Source organism: Sylvia atricapilla, chromosome 1 (genome assembly GCF_009819655.1).
Source record: "Sylvia atricapilla isolate bSylAtr1 chromosome 1, bSylAtr1.pri, whole genome shotgun sequence".
Taxonomy (NCBI): domain Eukaryota; kingdom Metazoa; phylum Chordata; class Aves; order Passeriformes; family Sylviidae; genus Sylvia; species Sylvia atricapilla.
The window spans coordinates 121,972,146-121,991,917 of record NC_089140.1 but is presented as its reverse complement, the minus strand read 5'-3'; the positions used below and the strand labels follow the sequence as shown (position 1 = coordinate 121,991,917).

The 19,772-nt window shown below is 36.1% G+C and overlaps 1 protein-coding gene across 1 annotated transcript in view; it reads right to left on the bottom strand.

Annotated features, from left to right (window-relative positions):
* Nucleotides 1-2,055: 2,055 nt before the first annotated feature.
* Nucleotides 2,056-19,772, bottom strand: part of HNF4G (hepatocyte nuclear factor 4 gamma) — a 33,760-nt gene continuing 16,043 nt past the window's right edge. Inside the window, exons 2-10 of the mRNA XM_066332516.1 lie at nucleotides 17,787-17,955; nucleotides 15,321-15,415; nucleotides 11,646-11,752; nucleotides 7,914-8,069; nucleotides 5,751-5,838; nucleotides 3,638-3,790; nucleotides 3,221-3,457; nucleotides 2,625-2,747; nucleotides 2,056-2,215 (exon numbers count right to left, since the gene is read on the bottom strand). Coding sequence (XP_066188613.1) covers nucleotides 2,097-2,215; nucleotides 2,625-2,747; nucleotides 3,221-3,457; nucleotides 3,638-3,790; nucleotides 5,751-5,838; nucleotides 7,914-8,069; nucleotides 11,646-11,752; nucleotides 15,321-15,415; nucleotides 17,787-17,932 — 1,224 coding nt within the window. The 5' untranslated portion in view covers nucleotides 17,933-17,955 and the 3' untranslated portion in view covers nucleotides 2,056-2,096. The remainder of the gene's footprint in view (nucleotides 2,216-2,624; nucleotides 2,748-3,220; nucleotides 3,458-3,637; nucleotides 3,791-5,750; nucleotides 5,839-7,913; nucleotides 8,070-11,645; nucleotides 11,753-15,320; nucleotides 15,416-17,786; nucleotides 17,956-19,772) is intronic.

Sequence of the window (19,772 nt, the reverse complement as noted above, 5' to 3'; positions counted from 1 at the left end):
ACTGCACCATCTTTGGATGCTGTGATTAATGAAGGTTTCCGGTTCAGGATGATCAACATCTCACCTTGAAGAATTTCTGACTCCACTATGTTCTCTCTTTGCAATAGTCTAGGAAAATGCAATGTATTATTATCTCTTTTTTGTCTGTTTCTCTCTTACATATCTTCTGGTAGAAAGTCTACTTTAAAAGTACTAAATCATTGCTGTCTGGAATAAATAAAATGTGCAAAGTGGTGATTTTCTTATGATATTAGTACTGTATGAAAAAGATATCACTTCATATATCATAAAAGATTGCTTTCACAAATTGTAACTGCATAGTATAAATGCCTCAAGTGAGCATGTGTCACAAGGTCAACTTTGTGCAAATAAATTCACAGAGGGTCCAAATCCAGATGGGTTGTTACGGACTCCAGACAGAAAGCCTAGTCAGCATTGGATCCCCAGACTGGAAGGGGAGGAAGAGGTGGAAAAAGGAGTTCATCACAGAAAACCAAGTCATCCCATGTTTCTGAAAAGTCTCAAAAATTGAGAGGATGACTATGTGAATTGAGAGGATGTGCTGTCTTCTGGCTTGAAATACCATGGCTCAAACCAGGAACATCTGGAGCTGAACTCGGGCATATTTGCCACTGAAATTTGTAAGTCATTTCTCTCCAAAAACAGAGCTACTACATTAATTACAACTTTTATGTAGGTGAATTTTAGTGATTGCTGAAACATGCATTAGCCACCTAGTTATGCAAATAAACACAATGGCTACTCTTACACTAGTAAACCAAACATCACAATGTATACTCCAGCCCTGAGGTCAAGTGGACTAGGACATGGTTCTAGTTAGACCTCATTGCAGTCTACAACTTTCTTGTGAGGGAAGAGAAGGGACAGTGATCTCTGCTCTGTGGTGACCAGTGACAGGACCCAAGGGAATGGCCTGAAGTTGTGTAAGGAGGTTGAGGTTGGATATATTAGAAAAAGGTTCTTCACCCAAAGGGTGGTTGGGCACTGGAACAGGCTCCCCAGGGAAGTGGTTACAGAAAAGCTTGACAGAGTTCAAGGAGCATTTGGACAACTCTTTCAGTTACATGGTGTAACTCTTGGGGATGGCGCTGTGCAAGGCCAGATGTCGGACTCAATGATCTTTGTGAGACTCTTCCAACTCAGCTTATTCTAGGGTTTTGTGATACTCTCTGTACCCTTAAAGAGAAGGGCTGTGTCCAAAGAACCTGGTGAAAACCTGTCCCTAGAACCAGGTGAACCTGTCCCTAGACTGGCCTAATTCCCAAAGCGTGGCCATAATTTTTTCAGGAAAGTACTAGCTAGTCCAGACCAAAAAGCCTACCAGTACTTGTTCTAAGTATTTGTCAGTATAAATGCTTCAGCACTGGCCAATTGGCTATATATAGACATAATATATCTATAAAAATACAATCTATATACAGATTTTAAGAAGTCCTCAAGCATATTCACCCAGTCAGGCCTTCTGCTTCTCACAAACTGTTAAGCAGGGAAGATTCAATGCTTTTGCTGAAATTTTACTTGAAAGAGATGGTCCTTTCAAACCCGGATTTTTTAAAATAGTTGGGCTTTTCTGTCCATTAAGTATGTTTTCCTCTTTCTGAATTCATGTGCTTTTTTGGTACCCTAATGTTCTCCTATTAGTGGAATCTTGGCTTTTGCCTGAATAACCCATTTTTTTCATGTCTACAATTCACAGCTAAACAAGCAGTATTACAGTTCAATTACAATGAAAAAATTATATACATGTCTATAACAATAATATTAAGACAACAACTAAAACAGGAAATAAAAACATGAATCTGTGCAGTTATAAGATCTAAAAATAATATCTACCTCTATACATTATTTGTCAGACTGCAGTGTCCATAGTTACAGTTGTATGCAGTAGTCAGAACAGCATTATTTTCCAAATCATGAGTGGGTGTTTTAAGGATCACCCACTTAGTAGTGGCTGCTGAGGAAATAATTTCCTTTATCAACCTGAGATTCTAAATGTGCAAGTGTTCTACCAATCTATCTAGTGCATGAAAAGGAAGGGAATGAAGGATAAAACAGAGTCAGAAATAAAAATATTATCACAATGGTTTTTGTTTCAAAATAGATTGCTGTGCAATGACTGAAGCCTGATTTGCAGACATTTTGTATTCTTGCCCAGAGCCTTGTGGAGGGGAAGGTAATGGAGTTTCTGGAGTTGCTGAAAAAAAACCACAGAAATAGTTAAATATTTTTGCAGCCTGGTCTACTCTACATATACATATTGCTGCACTAAAAGGGAGTCCTGCTGCATGCTTGGGAAAGAGAGTTCCTTGACATGCTAGGGAAACGGGATATTTTAATGATCAGAATTTTTAGTTTATTAAAGGTTGTGCATGTAAAAACAATGATAGATCAGAATGATGCTGAATTTTTAAAATTAAATTAAATTCAGGTCAAAGTCTATTACTTAACACCATTTATATACATACATTTTTAATGCACAATTATTTTAATTTAAGAATGATGATGAAATAGCTCTATGAACACTGACAGGCCACCATTCTAATTAATATTTTAAAATGAAACAGTGAAATGTTACAACAGAAGGCTAACTTGCAATTACTTACGTATCTGTTCTGTATGTACAGGAGCAGACATTGAACTTATGAGGACAGTTTGGCCAGTTAATGGATCTTGGGCTAAGTGAGGATGCATTGGATGATGCAGATGACTGGCATCATTAGAAGTACCTACAAAAATAACATGAGCATATATCAGGGCAAAAGAGCATGCTGTTGCCAGTGACTTATACTTCAGTAATTACATTTCCACAGAGTAAATATTGTGATTGACAATTTGAATAATTGCCTCAGGGTATTCATTAAACAATTTAAGCAGACTTCAAGCATATTAAGAACTCTGTTTATTTTCACTGTTTTGACTGCAATAACAGTGTGTTTCATCCAATATTTCTAAGGATTCTTTCATCTGCCTAGGTAATTGTAGGAAAACCCAGTAGTTACTGAGAAGCGCACAGCAAAATCTGTTGTTGCAGGACTAACAAGATGAAATGCCAAGACAAGAAGGCTTTAGGTAACAATTACACAATACAAAGCTCAGACAGTGAGTCAGAGTGGTAGCATAGATCAGGATTCCCTCAACATCCCAACATGCTAAATTCAACATAATACAAGATGGTAAATTGAACAAATTGTTAGCTTACCTCCCAGTAACATTTCCTGAAGCAAACTGTCAATTTTAACAATTCCAAATAATTTAACCAATTGTATCTGCTCAATCATTTGCCAAGTGATGCTTTGGAGTGTAGGTAGTAGAAGAAGAAGTTCTCCAAATCTTCCTCTGGAGTCATACTGACGATCATTAATATAATCCTCTAAACTGATTTGGACTTGGAATCGCATATTCTTAATCTTCAATGGATTACTCAAGCCTTTTGCATCTTAAAAAATGACAAAAATCTTAAAGTCAAGGCACATTATGATTTGGGAGGAGCATCTTACTCTTATTCATTTTATTCTTTTCCATTCAGCTAGATAACAGGGACAGATGCTACATTAACAAAAAATACTTTCAATACAATCATATGTAAAACAACTGAGCGATATTTTTATAAAAATACCTGGATCAAAAAACACAATGGCTTTCAAGCAAGCGTATTCATTGTCATCTATCTGAATCTCCTGGAAGGGACGAACTAATTCATCCAGAATCCGATTTGCCACTCGGCAGATCTCTATTTCAGTACTGTTGCGATGAATTATGTAATTGTTGCCTTAGAGAGAAAGAATACCAACATATAAATTAATAGAAACATTTTGATGTAACCCACTAGATGAAACCAATTTTCAAAAATACATTTCATATTGGGTGATCAAGTTAATTTTTTCTTTTCACGTAATAACTCTCCCTTGCATCACACACAATGTTTCTTTGCTAACAAGAGTATATGTGCAAATTATAGCTGTCACCCAGTAAATAATCTGTACATATAAGTATGCCAACATGTAGTTACTGATTAGTCCACAAGACCAAGGTTGGTATTTTAATGTAAAAGTATGAAGCAAGTAGATCTTTATGTTTAATTAACAGATAAATATACTAACTAAATTGATCTTAAAATATCTACTTCCCTGATTGAAATAATATATCCCAAGATGAAGAACAAGGATTTGTCAACGGACCAGAGGAGACACTGTAAATGCTTCTTTTTCTAATGGATGTTTCTGATGTTCCTAATAAAATGTAGTAGCATTGTAAAATTTTCAATTAAGAATTAATTTTACCTAGAGTTTTTTGGGTTTTGGGATTTTTTTTAAAATATCCATTTTGGAGGTCTCCACTACGGCATCTTAATTCACCTTCTGAAGAATGCTAGGAATATCATGGAGCTTTCAGAAGGTACTGTGCAATTTTTGAAAGAAAAACGGACAATTACATCACAAGAGATCCACATCAAAATTACTCATAAAACAGACACCTGCCTCCAAGCATCAAAAATAAGCCTTGAAGCCTCAAATTGTTTCTTCTTTTGGTATATCTGTTGATGCTCGTGGTATACAATTTTCTTACTATTATTTTATCATTTTTTCCTTACTACATTATTACTAATTCCAGTAAAATTGCTTTTTTGTTTGTTTGCTTCTGTTAATTTTGTTAGTGAAACTGTATCCAGGGAAATGACTACCTTAAGAAAGCCATTCGTACAGCTTTTATCTTGAAAGTAAGATAAATACCTTCAGACCAAGCCCTTTTTGCCCTTTTAATGTTTTAATATTAAGTGTAAAAATAAATTCAAGCTAATTTAAAGCTATGAAAAGGCAGACCCAAAGAGGAAGGAGAACAAATAGTGGAAAATGTCCTTTTACCACAGCACCAGTGAAGAGACAAGTCTGAGTCCATATTCCATATGGTCTTGCCTCACATAAAAAATCCTGTCTGAGACAACCAAGAGACTTCCTCAGGAAATAGCCTCAATGCTGACTATGTCTAATGAGACCCTTTTTGTCAGAGTACATGACTCTCCATTGCATGAACTAGAAGACATGCTTCCATCTCTGACAGGCATGTTCCCTTTATCTAACCCAGCACAGGAGCCAATTCAGCTGACCAAGAACACGCTCCTGCAGGCGTGCCTTGGCACAGTGCTGTGGATGCACCCATCTGCCACACGGCAGGGACAGCAGGAATGATGTGTATGTGGTGGCCATGTTGAGGAAGCAATGAGAGGGATTTGGGAAAGTGAGTCGCAGGGAACAGGCTATCCAATATTTTAGCCAGTAGAGTCTTCTCTGAGTCTGATGGACTCCTGAAAAAGTTCCAGCTAAAAGGTTTTCATGAAGACTGCAAGTAGTACATGTACAACAGGCTGGCTGCTCCTTTCCTAAGCAAAGGGGGTTTTATACTGTTTTTGTGGTATTGTTGTTCTGTACCATTTTTTTTAATGGGAAAAGGTACAGAAAGGACAATAATGTAAGGAAGCAATTACCAGGAACTCCCTTAAGTTGTGGTTTCTGCTATCCAATAGACCTTTAGCTGTATTAACCCACATGAAACCATCCCCCTGCTTTTACTAGAACAGGACACATGACATTATGTCATTAATAGCTATTTAGCATTCACAGAATGCATCGCTCTGATTGTGCCATGACAGTTGTCCCACTTAAGTGACTACGCTGTTGCTAATGTACTATAACATCATCATCATCAGTAAGTAAAACAAAGCCAATATTTACCTAAAAGTAAAATGTCCTTATATGCCATGGACCGTTTTGCTGCTCCAAGCAACAGGTGCTCCCCAGCATGTGCTCTTAGCAGGGCAACCTCAGGAAAAACAGCAGACTCGTTAGATGACAAAGCAGTAAGTTTCAATAAAAGCAAAAGAAAAGAGGATACATATTCCTGTGTGTTAGGTACATGCTTAAGACTATTAAGATTCCAAAGTAAAATGTAAAGTGAATGTAAAAATTTTAACATTGTAAAAACAACACTTTCTAATTAATCTGCAATCCTCTGTCTCTTCTAGTATCCTGTCTAGATTTTAAACATCAGGGTAAGCAAAATACTTCTCAATAAATATGCTACCTGCATTTATTTCCTAGTGTGTATTCCTTTGACAAAGTTTTTCTGGTATTTTAAGTTGACACTAAAGACTCCAGTGGACTGGGATGAACTGTTACAATAAATTTGATTCTACCAGTGTCTCATTTTTCTCTTGAACCAAAAATTTATGTGGCACTTAAAACAGCTTTTTCCCAACAAAGCCAGATATGCTAACAGAGTCATTATTGTCCACAAAGAGAAATCCCAATTTTTACTGGGAATGAATCTGTGTTTATTAGTTTACTCTTTGTCACCTATTTACTTTCCTCTGGTTTTACCGTCTGCTTGAAATTTCAACAATGGCCTTTATTTCCTCAAGACACTAATTTCTTGACAAGTAATTCTAGTCTAAGACAACAGCTTTAGGAGAGATATAAAGGTACACATCACCAGGGTAATACTTAACAGATAAGACTTTTCAGGTTCTCAGTAGAGTTACCTCAGCTGCTTCGGCCTTCTCTATGGTTTGTAAGTAAGGCTGACTCCCAGATCAGGAATCATTTTTTCAAAACCAGATGGCTTATTTTATAACTGAATGTGCAATGCCCCTTAGAAACTGGCTATCACAAAATGAAAAAGTGGCATGTGTTTTATCTCTCAACATCTTTGTCCCTACTCTTCTAAGATATTTGAGGTTTCAGAGTATTTTCCAACATGTACTCTTCAAGCACAGCGGGGGTGTTTTCAACCTACCATTCTAAGCTGATATTTTAGTTTTAAATGAAGACAGAAACATTTAAAGGATATTCGACACTTTCTCTTTTCCTCCATGCTATATCAACAATAAAAGCAGAAACATGATTTTGCTTGCTTTTGTTTCCCTTGTGTAGCAGTGTCATTTGAAATTCTCTTTCACATGAACAGAGTTTTAACTTATTCCTCTATGTTAAGCTTGTGCACACAGATGCTCTGTGGGTCTGAAAAGACATAATTTAACTCCTTTTTTGGGGTGTCTCCTGTGGCCTGAAACCCATCCATATTCTTGAGCAACCATATAAGAGCGAATGATTCAGTTCAAAACCAAGGATGACGTAGCACTTGCAGGATTTTGTTAAAAAACTAAGAGACTGAAGAAGCAAAAAAGAAAGATTTACACAACTCCAGCTCACAGAGTGATTTTCAAGATGAATCAGATTTTGGTGTGGAATCGAGAGATTCCAAGTAATGAATTAATCTCCTGCTGAGGCTGCTTGTCAGAGAACTGATCACCACAATGTGGAGATACTAGTTCTGGATTTGCCAGCACAACCTACTCTGAAAGCCAGTGGTATATTAGGATATATTACAGATGTGATGTCATGAAAATCCTTATGAATTTTCAAGATTTAGTGCTTTTTCCCCTTACATTTATTATATACAATGTAATTTTAGTACATTGTATTGTATGAAATATTATTTTCTATGGATTGATATCAATATGTTTGGAATTTGCTTGAGATTCCAAACACTTTTGGGTTTTGCAAGTACAGAAGACTTACTTCAAGTTAAATAACATGCTGTCTTAAACCACATTATACTGAAAGGTGAACATGAAATAAATGCTTTTTAAGGTGAGAAAAAAGTTCTGCTTCCAAAACATTTAAAGATGTTGCTTCTGCTGCTTTTTGTTCATGTCTTTTCTGGTGTTATTTAAAAACTTAAAATAAAATAAAATAAAATAAAACAATAAGAGGGTAGGTCTAGTACTCAGCTCTATTTGTTCAGACAGAAAAGAATGAGTGCTTAATCATGAAATTTAAATATCACAAGAATAACAGAGCAGCAATTAGAGTTTTCTATTTGGTCTCCTCTTATACCTGGTCATCGAGTGGTAGTTCACAGAAGCCTGGAATATATTTAGCCCATTCCACCAGGACTAAAAGTTGCTGCTTCATAGATTCACAGACATCACTAACACCAGCAATTTTCTTAACATTTATATCAGTGCTAGCACCAGGACTGGAGACTGAGATCTGGCCATAATGAGAGAAAAAAATGAATTATGTTAAATTTCATATAATTTTATTTTCTCTGGTTAACAGCATATTTAAGAAAAAATCACAGCAGTAATCATAGATACTCTTGAGAAATTCCTTGACCATATGGACCATTACCCTGCATGTAAATTATATATTTTTCTTTCTCATTATTACCCATATGTATTGCAATATGCTAAAACTTTAATTAATCACATCATAATATAATATCTTCTCATTCAACTATTTTTAAACATACTAGATATCTTTTCATTTGTAGAAGGGAGGTGTTTTGTTCAGTCTTCCTTTAAAATGGTTGACATTTACCTCATTTCCAACAGAAAGAAGGATTCATAGTGGCATGCAGTAATATTAAGGGATAGAGATATTAAGAGAATGATAAAGGGGTAGCATGTCCTTCTAGTGTAAAGATAAGTATCATTAACTTTAGAAGGTAAAACAGGGGGGTTTTAGTGCCTGGGGGAGAATAGTTTGTAATGATGAAGCAGCAGTATAGGCAGAGGCCTGAGATGTTTCAGAGGATATGTAAAGGTGTATAAAGTGTGCATTAGACCACCTGCAGGGAACAGTGTTCTGTGAAATGGCAAGAGAGCAATATCTCTCTGGGCCTGAAGCTGGGGCACTTCTGCTGAGCCAAATCCTGAAATTCTTAATGACTTCTCAAGGAAAGGCACAAACCCAGGCTTTTTCTTAAGCCAGGGAGGAAAGCCAACTTAAGATAAAGCCAAACCTGGGAAGGTAAGGTCAGTTTATAGTTGCTATTATACCAGGGAAGCAAAAAGAAAAAGGAAGCAGAGAAATTAAAACAAAACAAAACAAAAACAAAAACAAACAAACAAAAAAAGAAACAAAACGAAAAAGAAGAAGAAAAAATGAAAAAAGAAGAAAATGTGAAAAAGAGGAAAAAAGTGAAAAAGGAGAAAAAATAAAAGAAAAAGGAGAAGGAGAAGGAGGAGAAGGAGAAGGAGAAGGAGGAGAAAGAGAAGGAAAAGGAAAAGGAAAAGGAAAAGGAAAAGGAAAAGGAAAAGGAAAAGGAAAAGGAAAAGGAAAAGGAAAAGGAAAAGGAAAAGGAAAAGGAAAAGGAAAAGGAAAAGGAAAAGGAAAAGGAAAAGATCACTGTACAAAGCCTGTGAAACTGACTTTCCTTTTATGTTTTATTACTAAAAGCATACCTGAGAAATTATGTAGCATAATTATCGTCCTCAGAGAAAGAAATTAGGTGTTTGGTCTTCCAATACCACGTTCCTATACTTTTCAGAATGGTGGAATGTATTTTGGTTGACTCCTACCAGATATATGACTTCGTTCATATATCCATGTTAAAGCCTACAGTGGGATCTGTAGTGAAGTCCCTTATCCTTGGGTAGTCAAAAGGAGTTGTACTTCTGAACTAAAGCTCTGTGCTTCTTACATAATTCAGCAGTGTAAAACACTGAAAACAGCTTAGATATTTGTGTCAGTTAACCAGCTGAACATTAGTTCTCAGGGAAATATAGCAGTGAGGCAGGCAAAAAATTCCTCAGACACATAATTCAGAGTCTACCATGTAGGAGAAAGATTAGAGGTATTGCCTCTTTGTAGACAGAGAATGTGTGAAATCCATGCTATAATCGTGAATCCATTTCTGGCATCTCCTCTGCAAAAAGGAGGTTGAAAATACTGATATTCATTCAGGGGAGAGCTACCAGAGTGTAAGTCAAGAAAACCCTTGGAAGGTTTTTGGAAGGTTTTTGCATTTTGGAAGATAGTGAAGAAATTCAATACATTTCATTTTTTTCCAGAAGAGTAAAGGGGTCTTGATCATGATTCAAAGGTACAAAAATGAGATTTCTGATAGTAGGTTGCATTCTGTTCTACCTGAAAATGACACTAACCATGGACCAACTGGAAGATAATAGAAGAAGGAAAGGGAGAGGTAGATTGTTTAACTGTTAGATATACTGACTCATGAAATTAATACACATTGTCCTTCCTTTAATATATTTTAATCAAAGGTGTGCATTTTTTATAGATTATGTCTTACATCTTTTCACATTTACATAATCCTGGAATCCTCTCCCAGGTCTGTACAAGAAAAAATGTACTTAGACAATTCTCCCCTGTAAGGGATCTTAAGGAACAAAATCACCAATTTTCCCTATTTAATATGAACGCATCAAAAGGGATTAAGATATCTAGTTTTCCTTATTTAATATGAACATTTCAGAACAGATGAATACCATCCTCTTCCTCATTTCACAGCTGAAGTACTTGGATAATTATTTCGGACACTACCACCTCCTCCAAGTCTTTTCTCAGGACTGAACTCATCATACAGACCTATTCAACTTAGGGAAAAAACAAGTCCTTTTAAGACTTCTTTGCTTTTCCACCTTGTAAATGGAATCTTGTGGACTTTGAGGCCGAGATTGTATCTTCATATATGCTTAACATAGTGGAAGCAATTCTGTTCTACTAAAACACACCAAATGGTACAATAAATTTGCATATACACAAAATGTTTCAGGCCAAGAATCTACAGTTTGAAAAGAACTTTGTGCTATAAACAGCTGAGAATGTGATTCTGTTCAAGACAGTTCTTATTCCTGAATTGCATTTACCAGCTGGAAATGATTAAGGAGCATTATAAAAAAGCACAATAAGCAAGTTCAAAAAATTAAGGAGATAAATATGGCTATATTTTTCATACTGTATAGGTATGAACGGTAGGAAGGTACATTATGTTCATCTAGTCTGCCCGGACATGCGATATGTGCCAAAGACTATCACCCAGTAATTCCTGCACCAATTCTTTACAGAGAGTTCCAGCCTAAGAGAGATGCTGATAAAGAATGAGATTACAAAACATTTGGGGATGTATAAATCAGTCAGCATGAAATCATAAAGGTGGCAGTTAAATTCTAAGCAAGTTAGTAAGAGGTGCAAGAATGCAGAATCAATGACCATGATTTATCTGAAGTGCAGAAAAGAACTGGAGACTGTTCCATTCAGCAATTGATTGGATAGGGGAAAAAAAAAAGACCCCGAAAAAGAGAAAATGAAGTTCAGATGAGACAAAGAAAATTTAAGAGCGAGATGTGAATAGACTCTGCAGTTGGAACACTTCTGTTCGCCTTACTTATAATGTCTGAAGATATTAAAAATGGGATTTTCAGAAGAATGTAACGAAATGAGTGTCCACACCCCTTTGAATGTAATGGCTTTGGACAAATTTTTTCCTATGTTTCATGGGAAAGCCTGCTTCAAGGATAGATAGATGCCACCAGCTGCCTAAGACAGCAACTGATTTAAAAGCAGTAAGAACCATAAACCTTTATTAAGAAAGGTGACTAAGACATATTGTCTGGACAAAGTAGAATTTTTTATTGACTATGCTTCAAGAATGTATTCTATTACCCCCTCGTCCATTGAGAAGAGGAAGCTGTATGCATTTTGGAAGTAGAAAAAAGTAATCTCAATAATTATTTTGGATACAATAAGAAATTGAAAGTATTTAATTTTAGTAAAAGTGGGTTTAATGTCCCTAAATAATTTTGTGATAGATTTCAGTACCTGGCGGGAGAGTGTCTCGGCTTGTGACAATGTGCTAATAGAGGGACTGTTGCAGCCATCAAAAGTGTTTCTTCTCGTACTTATCCTGTCCCGTTCATTTTGTACAGCTGGAAAAGAATAATCATCTCATTTATTGACTTGTAAACACTGACACAGAGAATAATTTCAGAACTTTACTAAATTTCAGAAAATAGCTCTAAGAACTGAAAGATATGACATTCAAAGAAGAGGATCTGCTCTTAGCTCTGAATGATGAGGAAGGGTAAGACATGATTATTGTCTCTATCAGAACACTACTTGGCCATAAAAAGCGTACATAACTAATTGCAGATAGACACTGAATCATGAGCACTTTTGTCACTGGCTTAATTACAGTCAAATCTCTTTCTTCCTTTGAACTTGAACACATGGTCTCAATTTCAACCAATTTAATAAGTCAGGCTTTATGATAACAGATATGACAGATAGCAGATATGGACATTTCCAGACTGTCAAACAGGTCAAGTGATACAGCATCATCACCCAAAAAAATATTTCTTAGAGGAAGTATGAAATCCCTACCCATACTCTGCTGGGGAAACAATGAAACAGGAATGTATCATTAATTTAAACCACTAGTATGATAAATTTGAAACTTAAATCTCATGTTCCTCCTCAGTGACATTACATTCCTATCCACTTTAGGGAACATTAACTAAGTTAAAGGGGAGAGAAAAAAAAAATCAACCCAAAAAACCAGCATGCAAAAAAAGTTTTAGGACAGTACATTCAGTAGGTTTTGTCTCATGGGGTCCAAAACCCCATTTGAAAGAGCTTTGGATAAGGAATCTGTAATCAGCACATGCAAGGCTTATGATGCAAGAAGATATACTTTTGAACTAAAGGAAGAAGAAGGAAAAAAAAAAACCTGTCAGATCCTTCTAAAACTAGGTCATGACCAAGATTAGGCCAAGAAAAATGAAAAAGGAGGAAAAAATAATTGTGCCAACAGAAATCTTTTTATTGCATGAAGAATTTCACTGTCTTTTAAGAGCAGCAGCTTCATTTCTGAAGATACATTTGCTATTTTGTGGGAAACAATCTGCATTACAGAATGCAGTACAAGAGGTTTCAATTAGAAAAAAAAAATACTCTGCACTGAGTGGGTTCAGGGTTTATCTGAACAATGCACACAGTTTATTCCAGAGGTGTACTAACTTTTTTGCAGGGACTCTCACTGATGGGCCTTTTATTAAGCTCACTGGAAGAAATTTTGTGTGGTGATAAACACACAGGGTGTTGTAGACGAGAAAGAAAAAACGTAACCCTTTGTAAAAGAATGCTGAAACAAACATTGAGTGCTGAAACAAACATAGATAATTAAAATAAGTTCAGCACTGATTAGTTCTGCAAAAATAGTAAGGTATCATGACAATACACCACTAGTGAAAATCACTGGTGGAGCACACTTAAAACCATAGGTGCATGCTTTAATATTCTTCTACATACACATAATTTTGGATTATTAGACTAGACTATGTGGCTAAAAATTTTTTCATCAATTCAGGCTAAAATTGCTTTAAACAGAGACCCCATGAGGAGGGTGGTACATTTTCTCAAAGAGGACTTGTTAAGCTTTTAATAACTAAAGCCTTTCTTATCTTTGTTCTGAAGAAAAAAGAGATTTGCTAGAAATGTGAGAAACTATCATAGACTCTATGCTACACTTATACTATGAGACATGCCATGATTATATTATATTGTTATATTATAAGAAAACAAAAGTAATGTTGAAAGTTTTAGACGCAATGGGGTCAGAGTAGCATTAAGTGGGTTAAAAGGTTTGTTGCGCAATGCACAAGGCTGCATTAGCATCTTGAGGGAAATGAGCATTTCTCTGTTTTGGGCTCCCCAGCACATGAAAGATGCTGGAAAACTACGTAGTGTCCAGCAGAGGGCTATGGAGATGTAATCCACAAGATACACGAGGTGAAGTAGAGATAGGCATTTTTGCTTATGTGGAAAAAAGAGGACCAACATGGATGTGAGGGCCTTCATTTCTCTAGCATACAGAAAATGGAGCCAGATTCTTCTCAGATGCATAATGAAAAGATAAGACCCAATGGACACTACCCCAACTGCAGTAAGAGATATTCTAACTAGTTATAAGGAAAAACACCCTTCCAAATGAGGGTGGTCAAGTACTGAAAGTGCCAGCAGAGCAAGAGGTTGTTGAATCTCCTCTCTTAGGGACTATGTAAATCTGTCTGTTCCAAGCAGCCTGACTGAAACTAAATGTCAGCCTTGGTTTAAGTGGGGGATGAACTAGATGAACTCCAGATGTCCCTTCTGAGATAAAATATTCTTTATTTCCAGGTTTTGAAAGTCCTTATAGCTCTGCTATTTGCAAAACTTCTAGGGCTGCTGTGTATACACAGATCTTCTCTTTTCTTCATATCAGATTGATAACAAATATATAACAAATATACAACTGTATACAAATATATAACAAATATACAACTTATTGGCTCAAATTCCAAAAGGCCAAGGTGTCTTAAAGGAGATCCACAATAGCAGGTAAACCTATTTCATACCCTGTGTAATGATGTTTAGAATATCCTCATCCAGCATCAGGAAGAAAAAATCTGTTTTATCTCATACCAATAACTTGATCACTAGCTGAGTACTGCTACAGGACAGATACTTAAGAACAGAAAGAAAAAGCTTCCTCTGTACAGACAAAAAGAATGATGGCCATGTTACAAGAGAACTAAGCATTCACATTTCAGAGTGGCCTGCAAGCAGGTGAACCATGCTCCAAACAAAAAAAGTAGCAAAGTTTGTGACAAGCCACTTCTGAGTGTGTATTTGAAACGGATAAGGACATCTTTTGCCTCTACATCATTATTGTCCTTGAAACAACATCCCAAAAAAACCCAAACAAAAAAACCCCCAAAAACCCTCCCACAAACAAACAAACAAACAAACAAAAAACCAACAAAAAAAAACAACCACCACCAAATAAAACCTTCTAATATTTGCACTGCCCTTCTTTCCCTATTGCTTTGCTCCTGTGGTGATCTGGTCCTTCCATTTTGACAGAAGAATCACTGTGGCGCATGTTTCTCATGAGATGCATAAGTAGCAATTTTCCTATATTAAGCCCCAGGGAAATAAGATTTTTTTTTATTAATTAATGTGGACACTACACTGACTGATACTACTACTCTTTTCACTACTTTTTCACTCAACTTCATAGTCCTTTGTCTGGCTTAGATACTTCATACATTTAAATTAAAGGGAAGAACCAGTAAATTGACCCTGTAATTCTTAGGGCAGATGCAACTTTTATTACTCAGATGTGGTAATCATTTTAAGTAAAATCTCATGGTTTGAAATATTCCAGTATATGTAGAAATTAATGAATTTTGGTGCCAGAATTCATGAATTAAACCATTGCAAATTCACTTTAAATCTATGGACTTCTTAATGTTCCAAGTGCCAGAGCTATTTACCCACTTGAAAGTTAGAAGACATATATTTCACATCAATATAAAAGCAGTTTCCCATTATGACAGTATTGTAGCAACTTTCCATTGGTTTATTCTGCTGGAGTTTTTTAGAATTTTCATTTTATTTCAAAGCTAATTCCAATTTTTTTCTCTTTGTATATCAAATAATAAATTACTCCATTACCTTCCTTTTTCATTCCTGCTCGAAAGCACTTTTTTAAACGACAATATCTGCATTGATTCCTTTTGTCCTTGTCAACAACACATTGTCGGTTGAATCTATCGGAGACAAGAAAAGGTAAATATATAAAGCATTAATAAAGTAGCACCCTGATTACAAAGAAGAAATCCAGCTTATATGTCCTGCCAGAATAATGTCTATACCCAGAGACTCTTCTTCAGTTGCACTGATTCTTCTTTATTTAATCAGTTTTGAGAGGTGTTTCATACCTGCTAAGTTTCCAGGAATATATGTGTGTGTATAAACACATGTATGCATTGGAATAGGCAAGTGTGGAAATTTTTGTAGTTATGTACATCATTTACACCTCAACTGATCTGTGGTATGTCACTAACTGGCTGCATCAAGTGTCAGTGGAAGGAAAAAAAAAAAAAAAAAAGAAGAAAAGCTGCAAGTAGAAAAAGGAAAGGACAATCAAGGAGAAAGCCAAATGATGCTAGCATGGAGAAGCCCCTTAGCTGCAAAACCATCACCCTTGTCTGGCAGTGTTTACTCATTCTGGAAGATAAAAATGAACAAGCTGCATATTTTATCACTACAAGTGGCAACCTAAACAGGAAATGAGAGGAACCAATACAATGAAATTAAGATTTGAGGAAATACATGGAGCCTGACACTGCAAGGCAGCTTACCCAGGCTATTAAACACGTCTACAACTGTGCCTAAAGGGAATGCATATGAGCCATTTGTCCTGCTCTACCGTCTAGGCCTGCCTTTTTTTCTTTGCATGTATTTGTTAGATAAACAGACTCTGCAAAAGAAGAGCTCTTCCTAAAATCACTTATGTCAGCTCTTGACACACCACTTCAGGGGTATGTCCATGCTATATCACTGTGCTATGTCTGTAAGGGAAAGGTTTCCTTATAAAAATATCACACAACACAAAGAAGAGTGTAGAAAACATTTCCAGTAACAAGCCATTCTTATAACAGTTTTACCACCACCCCATGCCATGGCATAGGGGGACAGAGAATGGGGGCTACCATCTGTTCACCACACGTTATCTCTGCTGCTGCTTCCTCCTCAAGGGGAGAACTCCTCTCAGTCTTCACCTGCTCCATTGTCAGGTCCCTCCCAACAGAGACAATTCTCCAAAAACTTCTTCAGTATTAGTCTTTCCCATGGGCTTAGTTCTTCATTAATTGCCCCGTCATGGATGCTTTCCACAGCATGCAGTCCTTTAGGATAGGCCTGCTCCAGCAATGGGTCACCTGTGGGGTCAACAGACCTGCCATAAAACCTTCTCCAGTGTGGGCTCCTCCTTCCATGGGGCCAAAAGTCTGGCCAGGAGCCTGCTGCTCCACAGTCTTCCCATGGGATCAGGTCCTTCTTTCAGGCATTCACCTTCTCCAGCCGTGGGTCCTCCATGGGCTGCAGGTGGATATCTGATCTCCTGTGAATTTCCATGGGCTTCACAGGCCATCTGTCTCATCATGGTCTGGACCACAGGCCGCAAGAGAATCTTTGCTCCAGCACTTAGAGCACCTCCTCCGCCTCCTTGTCCACTGACCTTGATGTCTGCAGAGCTGTTCTTCTCTCATGTTCTCACTCCTCTCTTCTCTGGCTAATTTTTTTCTGCACAATAATTACATTTACTTCTTTAAAACATTATCCCCAGAGGCACTACCACCATTGCTGATAGGCTCAGCCTTGGCCATCTTTGAGCTGGCTGGCATTGAATTCACCAGACATAGGGGACACTTCTGACAGCTTCTCACAAGAGTCCACTTTTGTAGCCCCATCACTAACAAAATCTTGGCGTGAAAACCCAATATATTGCTTCAGTGATTTGTTCAAATTCAGTGACTTTTCCATATAATCTGCTCATGACTCAAAATGGACAGTTTACGGCCCTGAGCCTATACAGATAATTTCATCGAACAGGGTGTACTGTGGTATTTTGGGCACCAATCAGAAATCAATGGATTACCATTCAGACAGATGGGGGGAAATGGCTCCTCAAAAGACCTGTGTGTCACACCAAGTGGGAATATGTGCAGATGTGTCTGTAGAGCTCTTAAAACAAGACTCATAAATCTTAGACTTTCTATTCAGAAACTATCTTTGTAAAGAAAGAATTTTAGAAAAAAGTTAAGAATTACAGTTTTCACATTGAGGTGAAAATATAAGCATTTTTCCTTTTTTTTTCCAGGAGATGACCCTTGTATTTATGTAATCATTAATAAAAGAATGAAACATCTTCTGAGTAATGTAATGATATCAACAATAACATCAAGCGCCTGGAACATACTTTCTGGAATGTATAATTTCAAGTAGCACTCCTTAAGGAAAAGCTGAAAATCCCTTGACATAATTTGAAAATTCTGTTATTATTTTTTTATTATATTAAGAATATAATTTTTGCTTAAATCCATTAATTTAGAGCCTCTAGATGAACTTTTGAAATACCTGCATGAATAGACGTGGTTTTTCCTTATGCTACGTCTAAAAAATCCTTTGCAGCCATCACAGCTGGAAGCACCATAATGTTTTCCAGTCGCTCGGTCTCCACATATTGCACAGAGACTACTGACCCCGTTGTCAGCAGTATTCATGTTGACAGCTTCTCCTGAACTGTCTGACAAGAGACAAGAAAATACATAGTTATGGGTAAGACTTCCAAAAAACACCCTACGAGCAAGTTTTACCTAATTAGAGGCTTTTTTCTGGCCTTTTCTCTTTTAATTGCCACTTACAATTTATATAGCATGATCCATCTATTTACATCTGGTTCTTACTGACATGAACACTTTCAAAGTGATAGAGTTGTTAAAAGAATTTGTGAAGTTCATAACAAGAAATAATCATGTTCTAAAATCTTTTCAGTGGAAGGGTTAAAAATTAAGGTGCACTTCTGCATTTATAATTACACATACATTCCTACTAACATGAAGAGGCACTTTGGCACAAAGCGGTCTTAATTGGTAAAGATCTCATGTATCAGTTCTCATACAAGCTGGCAGTAGCTGCAACTCTCATACAAAGATTTGTGACATTAAGAAAAGAAACAAAAAATAAGGGTTTTGTACAACTTAATAAAAAAAACCAGAAAAAAATACATGCTAAGAGCACTGTCTGTTATTTCCTTGAAGGTATTTTTGATGGGAGCACTGGCACAGTCTTTTCTTGCACAGAAAATTAGCTGCATGATCAACAATTAGTCACTGAATATGGTAAACACTACTGAATAAATTCACCTGAAATCAAACCAGATATATTTATTCTTTGAGTCACAATGTTAACAGACATGTTCAAAGGAACAATTGCAAAACAGCTTTTTCTGTTTTGCTTCTGGTTTAAATGGAAGGAAAACATACCCTAAGCGTTTGTAGCTGTTTTTTGCAGGAGAGGCAAGAGTGCCGCATAAATTAGATATGCAAACATGAATTCAAAAGTCAAGTACCTGAGTTTATGAACAGTATACAGGATGAGCAGTAAAACTGTTAATATTGATAAATAATATTACTCATATTGTATAGATCAAACTGAAATACATAACACAAAATACACTATAAAATTTTCATTATGTCCCACAGAGCTTAAAAGTTAAGGAGTTCGTTAGATAAAGAGAGAAGCAACCTTTCTGTTTTGTTTCATTTCACAGAGCTGTAATTGATAGGAATTACATTAAAATATGAAATAAAATTAAATCTTAGAAGAATTCAGTTTTGTAAAGAATTTACTTTAAAATTAGGATTGTCATGACTGAAAATTTTTTAATTATTTGTAAACTAGGTTACAGAATTGTTTTAGAAAGATATAGGAACTTTCTTTTGGAGCCCTGTAACTTTGCATCATACAGCAAAATAATTAGAAAAACAATATTTAAATGTTATGATTAAATATTTCACAGCAATATAAGCTGTGCATATATATACATATAAGAACATACTTATTATCTTTGGTATTATTCTGAAACAAAATGTCTAGAAAATTGACCTGATGTTGAAAAATGATTTGATTTCAACAGAACTGTGTAATCTGCCTGAATGTGACCAATTAAACTTGTCTAAATGTTCCTACTAAATTTAAACAACTAGAAAGAATACACAGGAAGGTTCATAAGGGGGAAATTCCAGTTCCAAACTAGCACTGTAACAGGACAATATTTTTATAAATGCTGTAAGAAAATACTTAGGCTAAACTCAAAACAAACTCTAAACATAAAAAGGCTGCAACTGATAAGTAATAATTATCAAACTAATCACTTGCAGTGATAATTTAACCAGCTCTATCACCAACACATAATGCAACCAAGCACAACCTTCCTAACCTGCCTTCCCATTTTATTTAACATTAACAGATCCAGAAGGGTGCTATTCAGCAAAAAACAAGTTACCAATGAAATACCCATATTAGAACAAAAAGCAGAGAAATCATCTAAAGTTATATAAT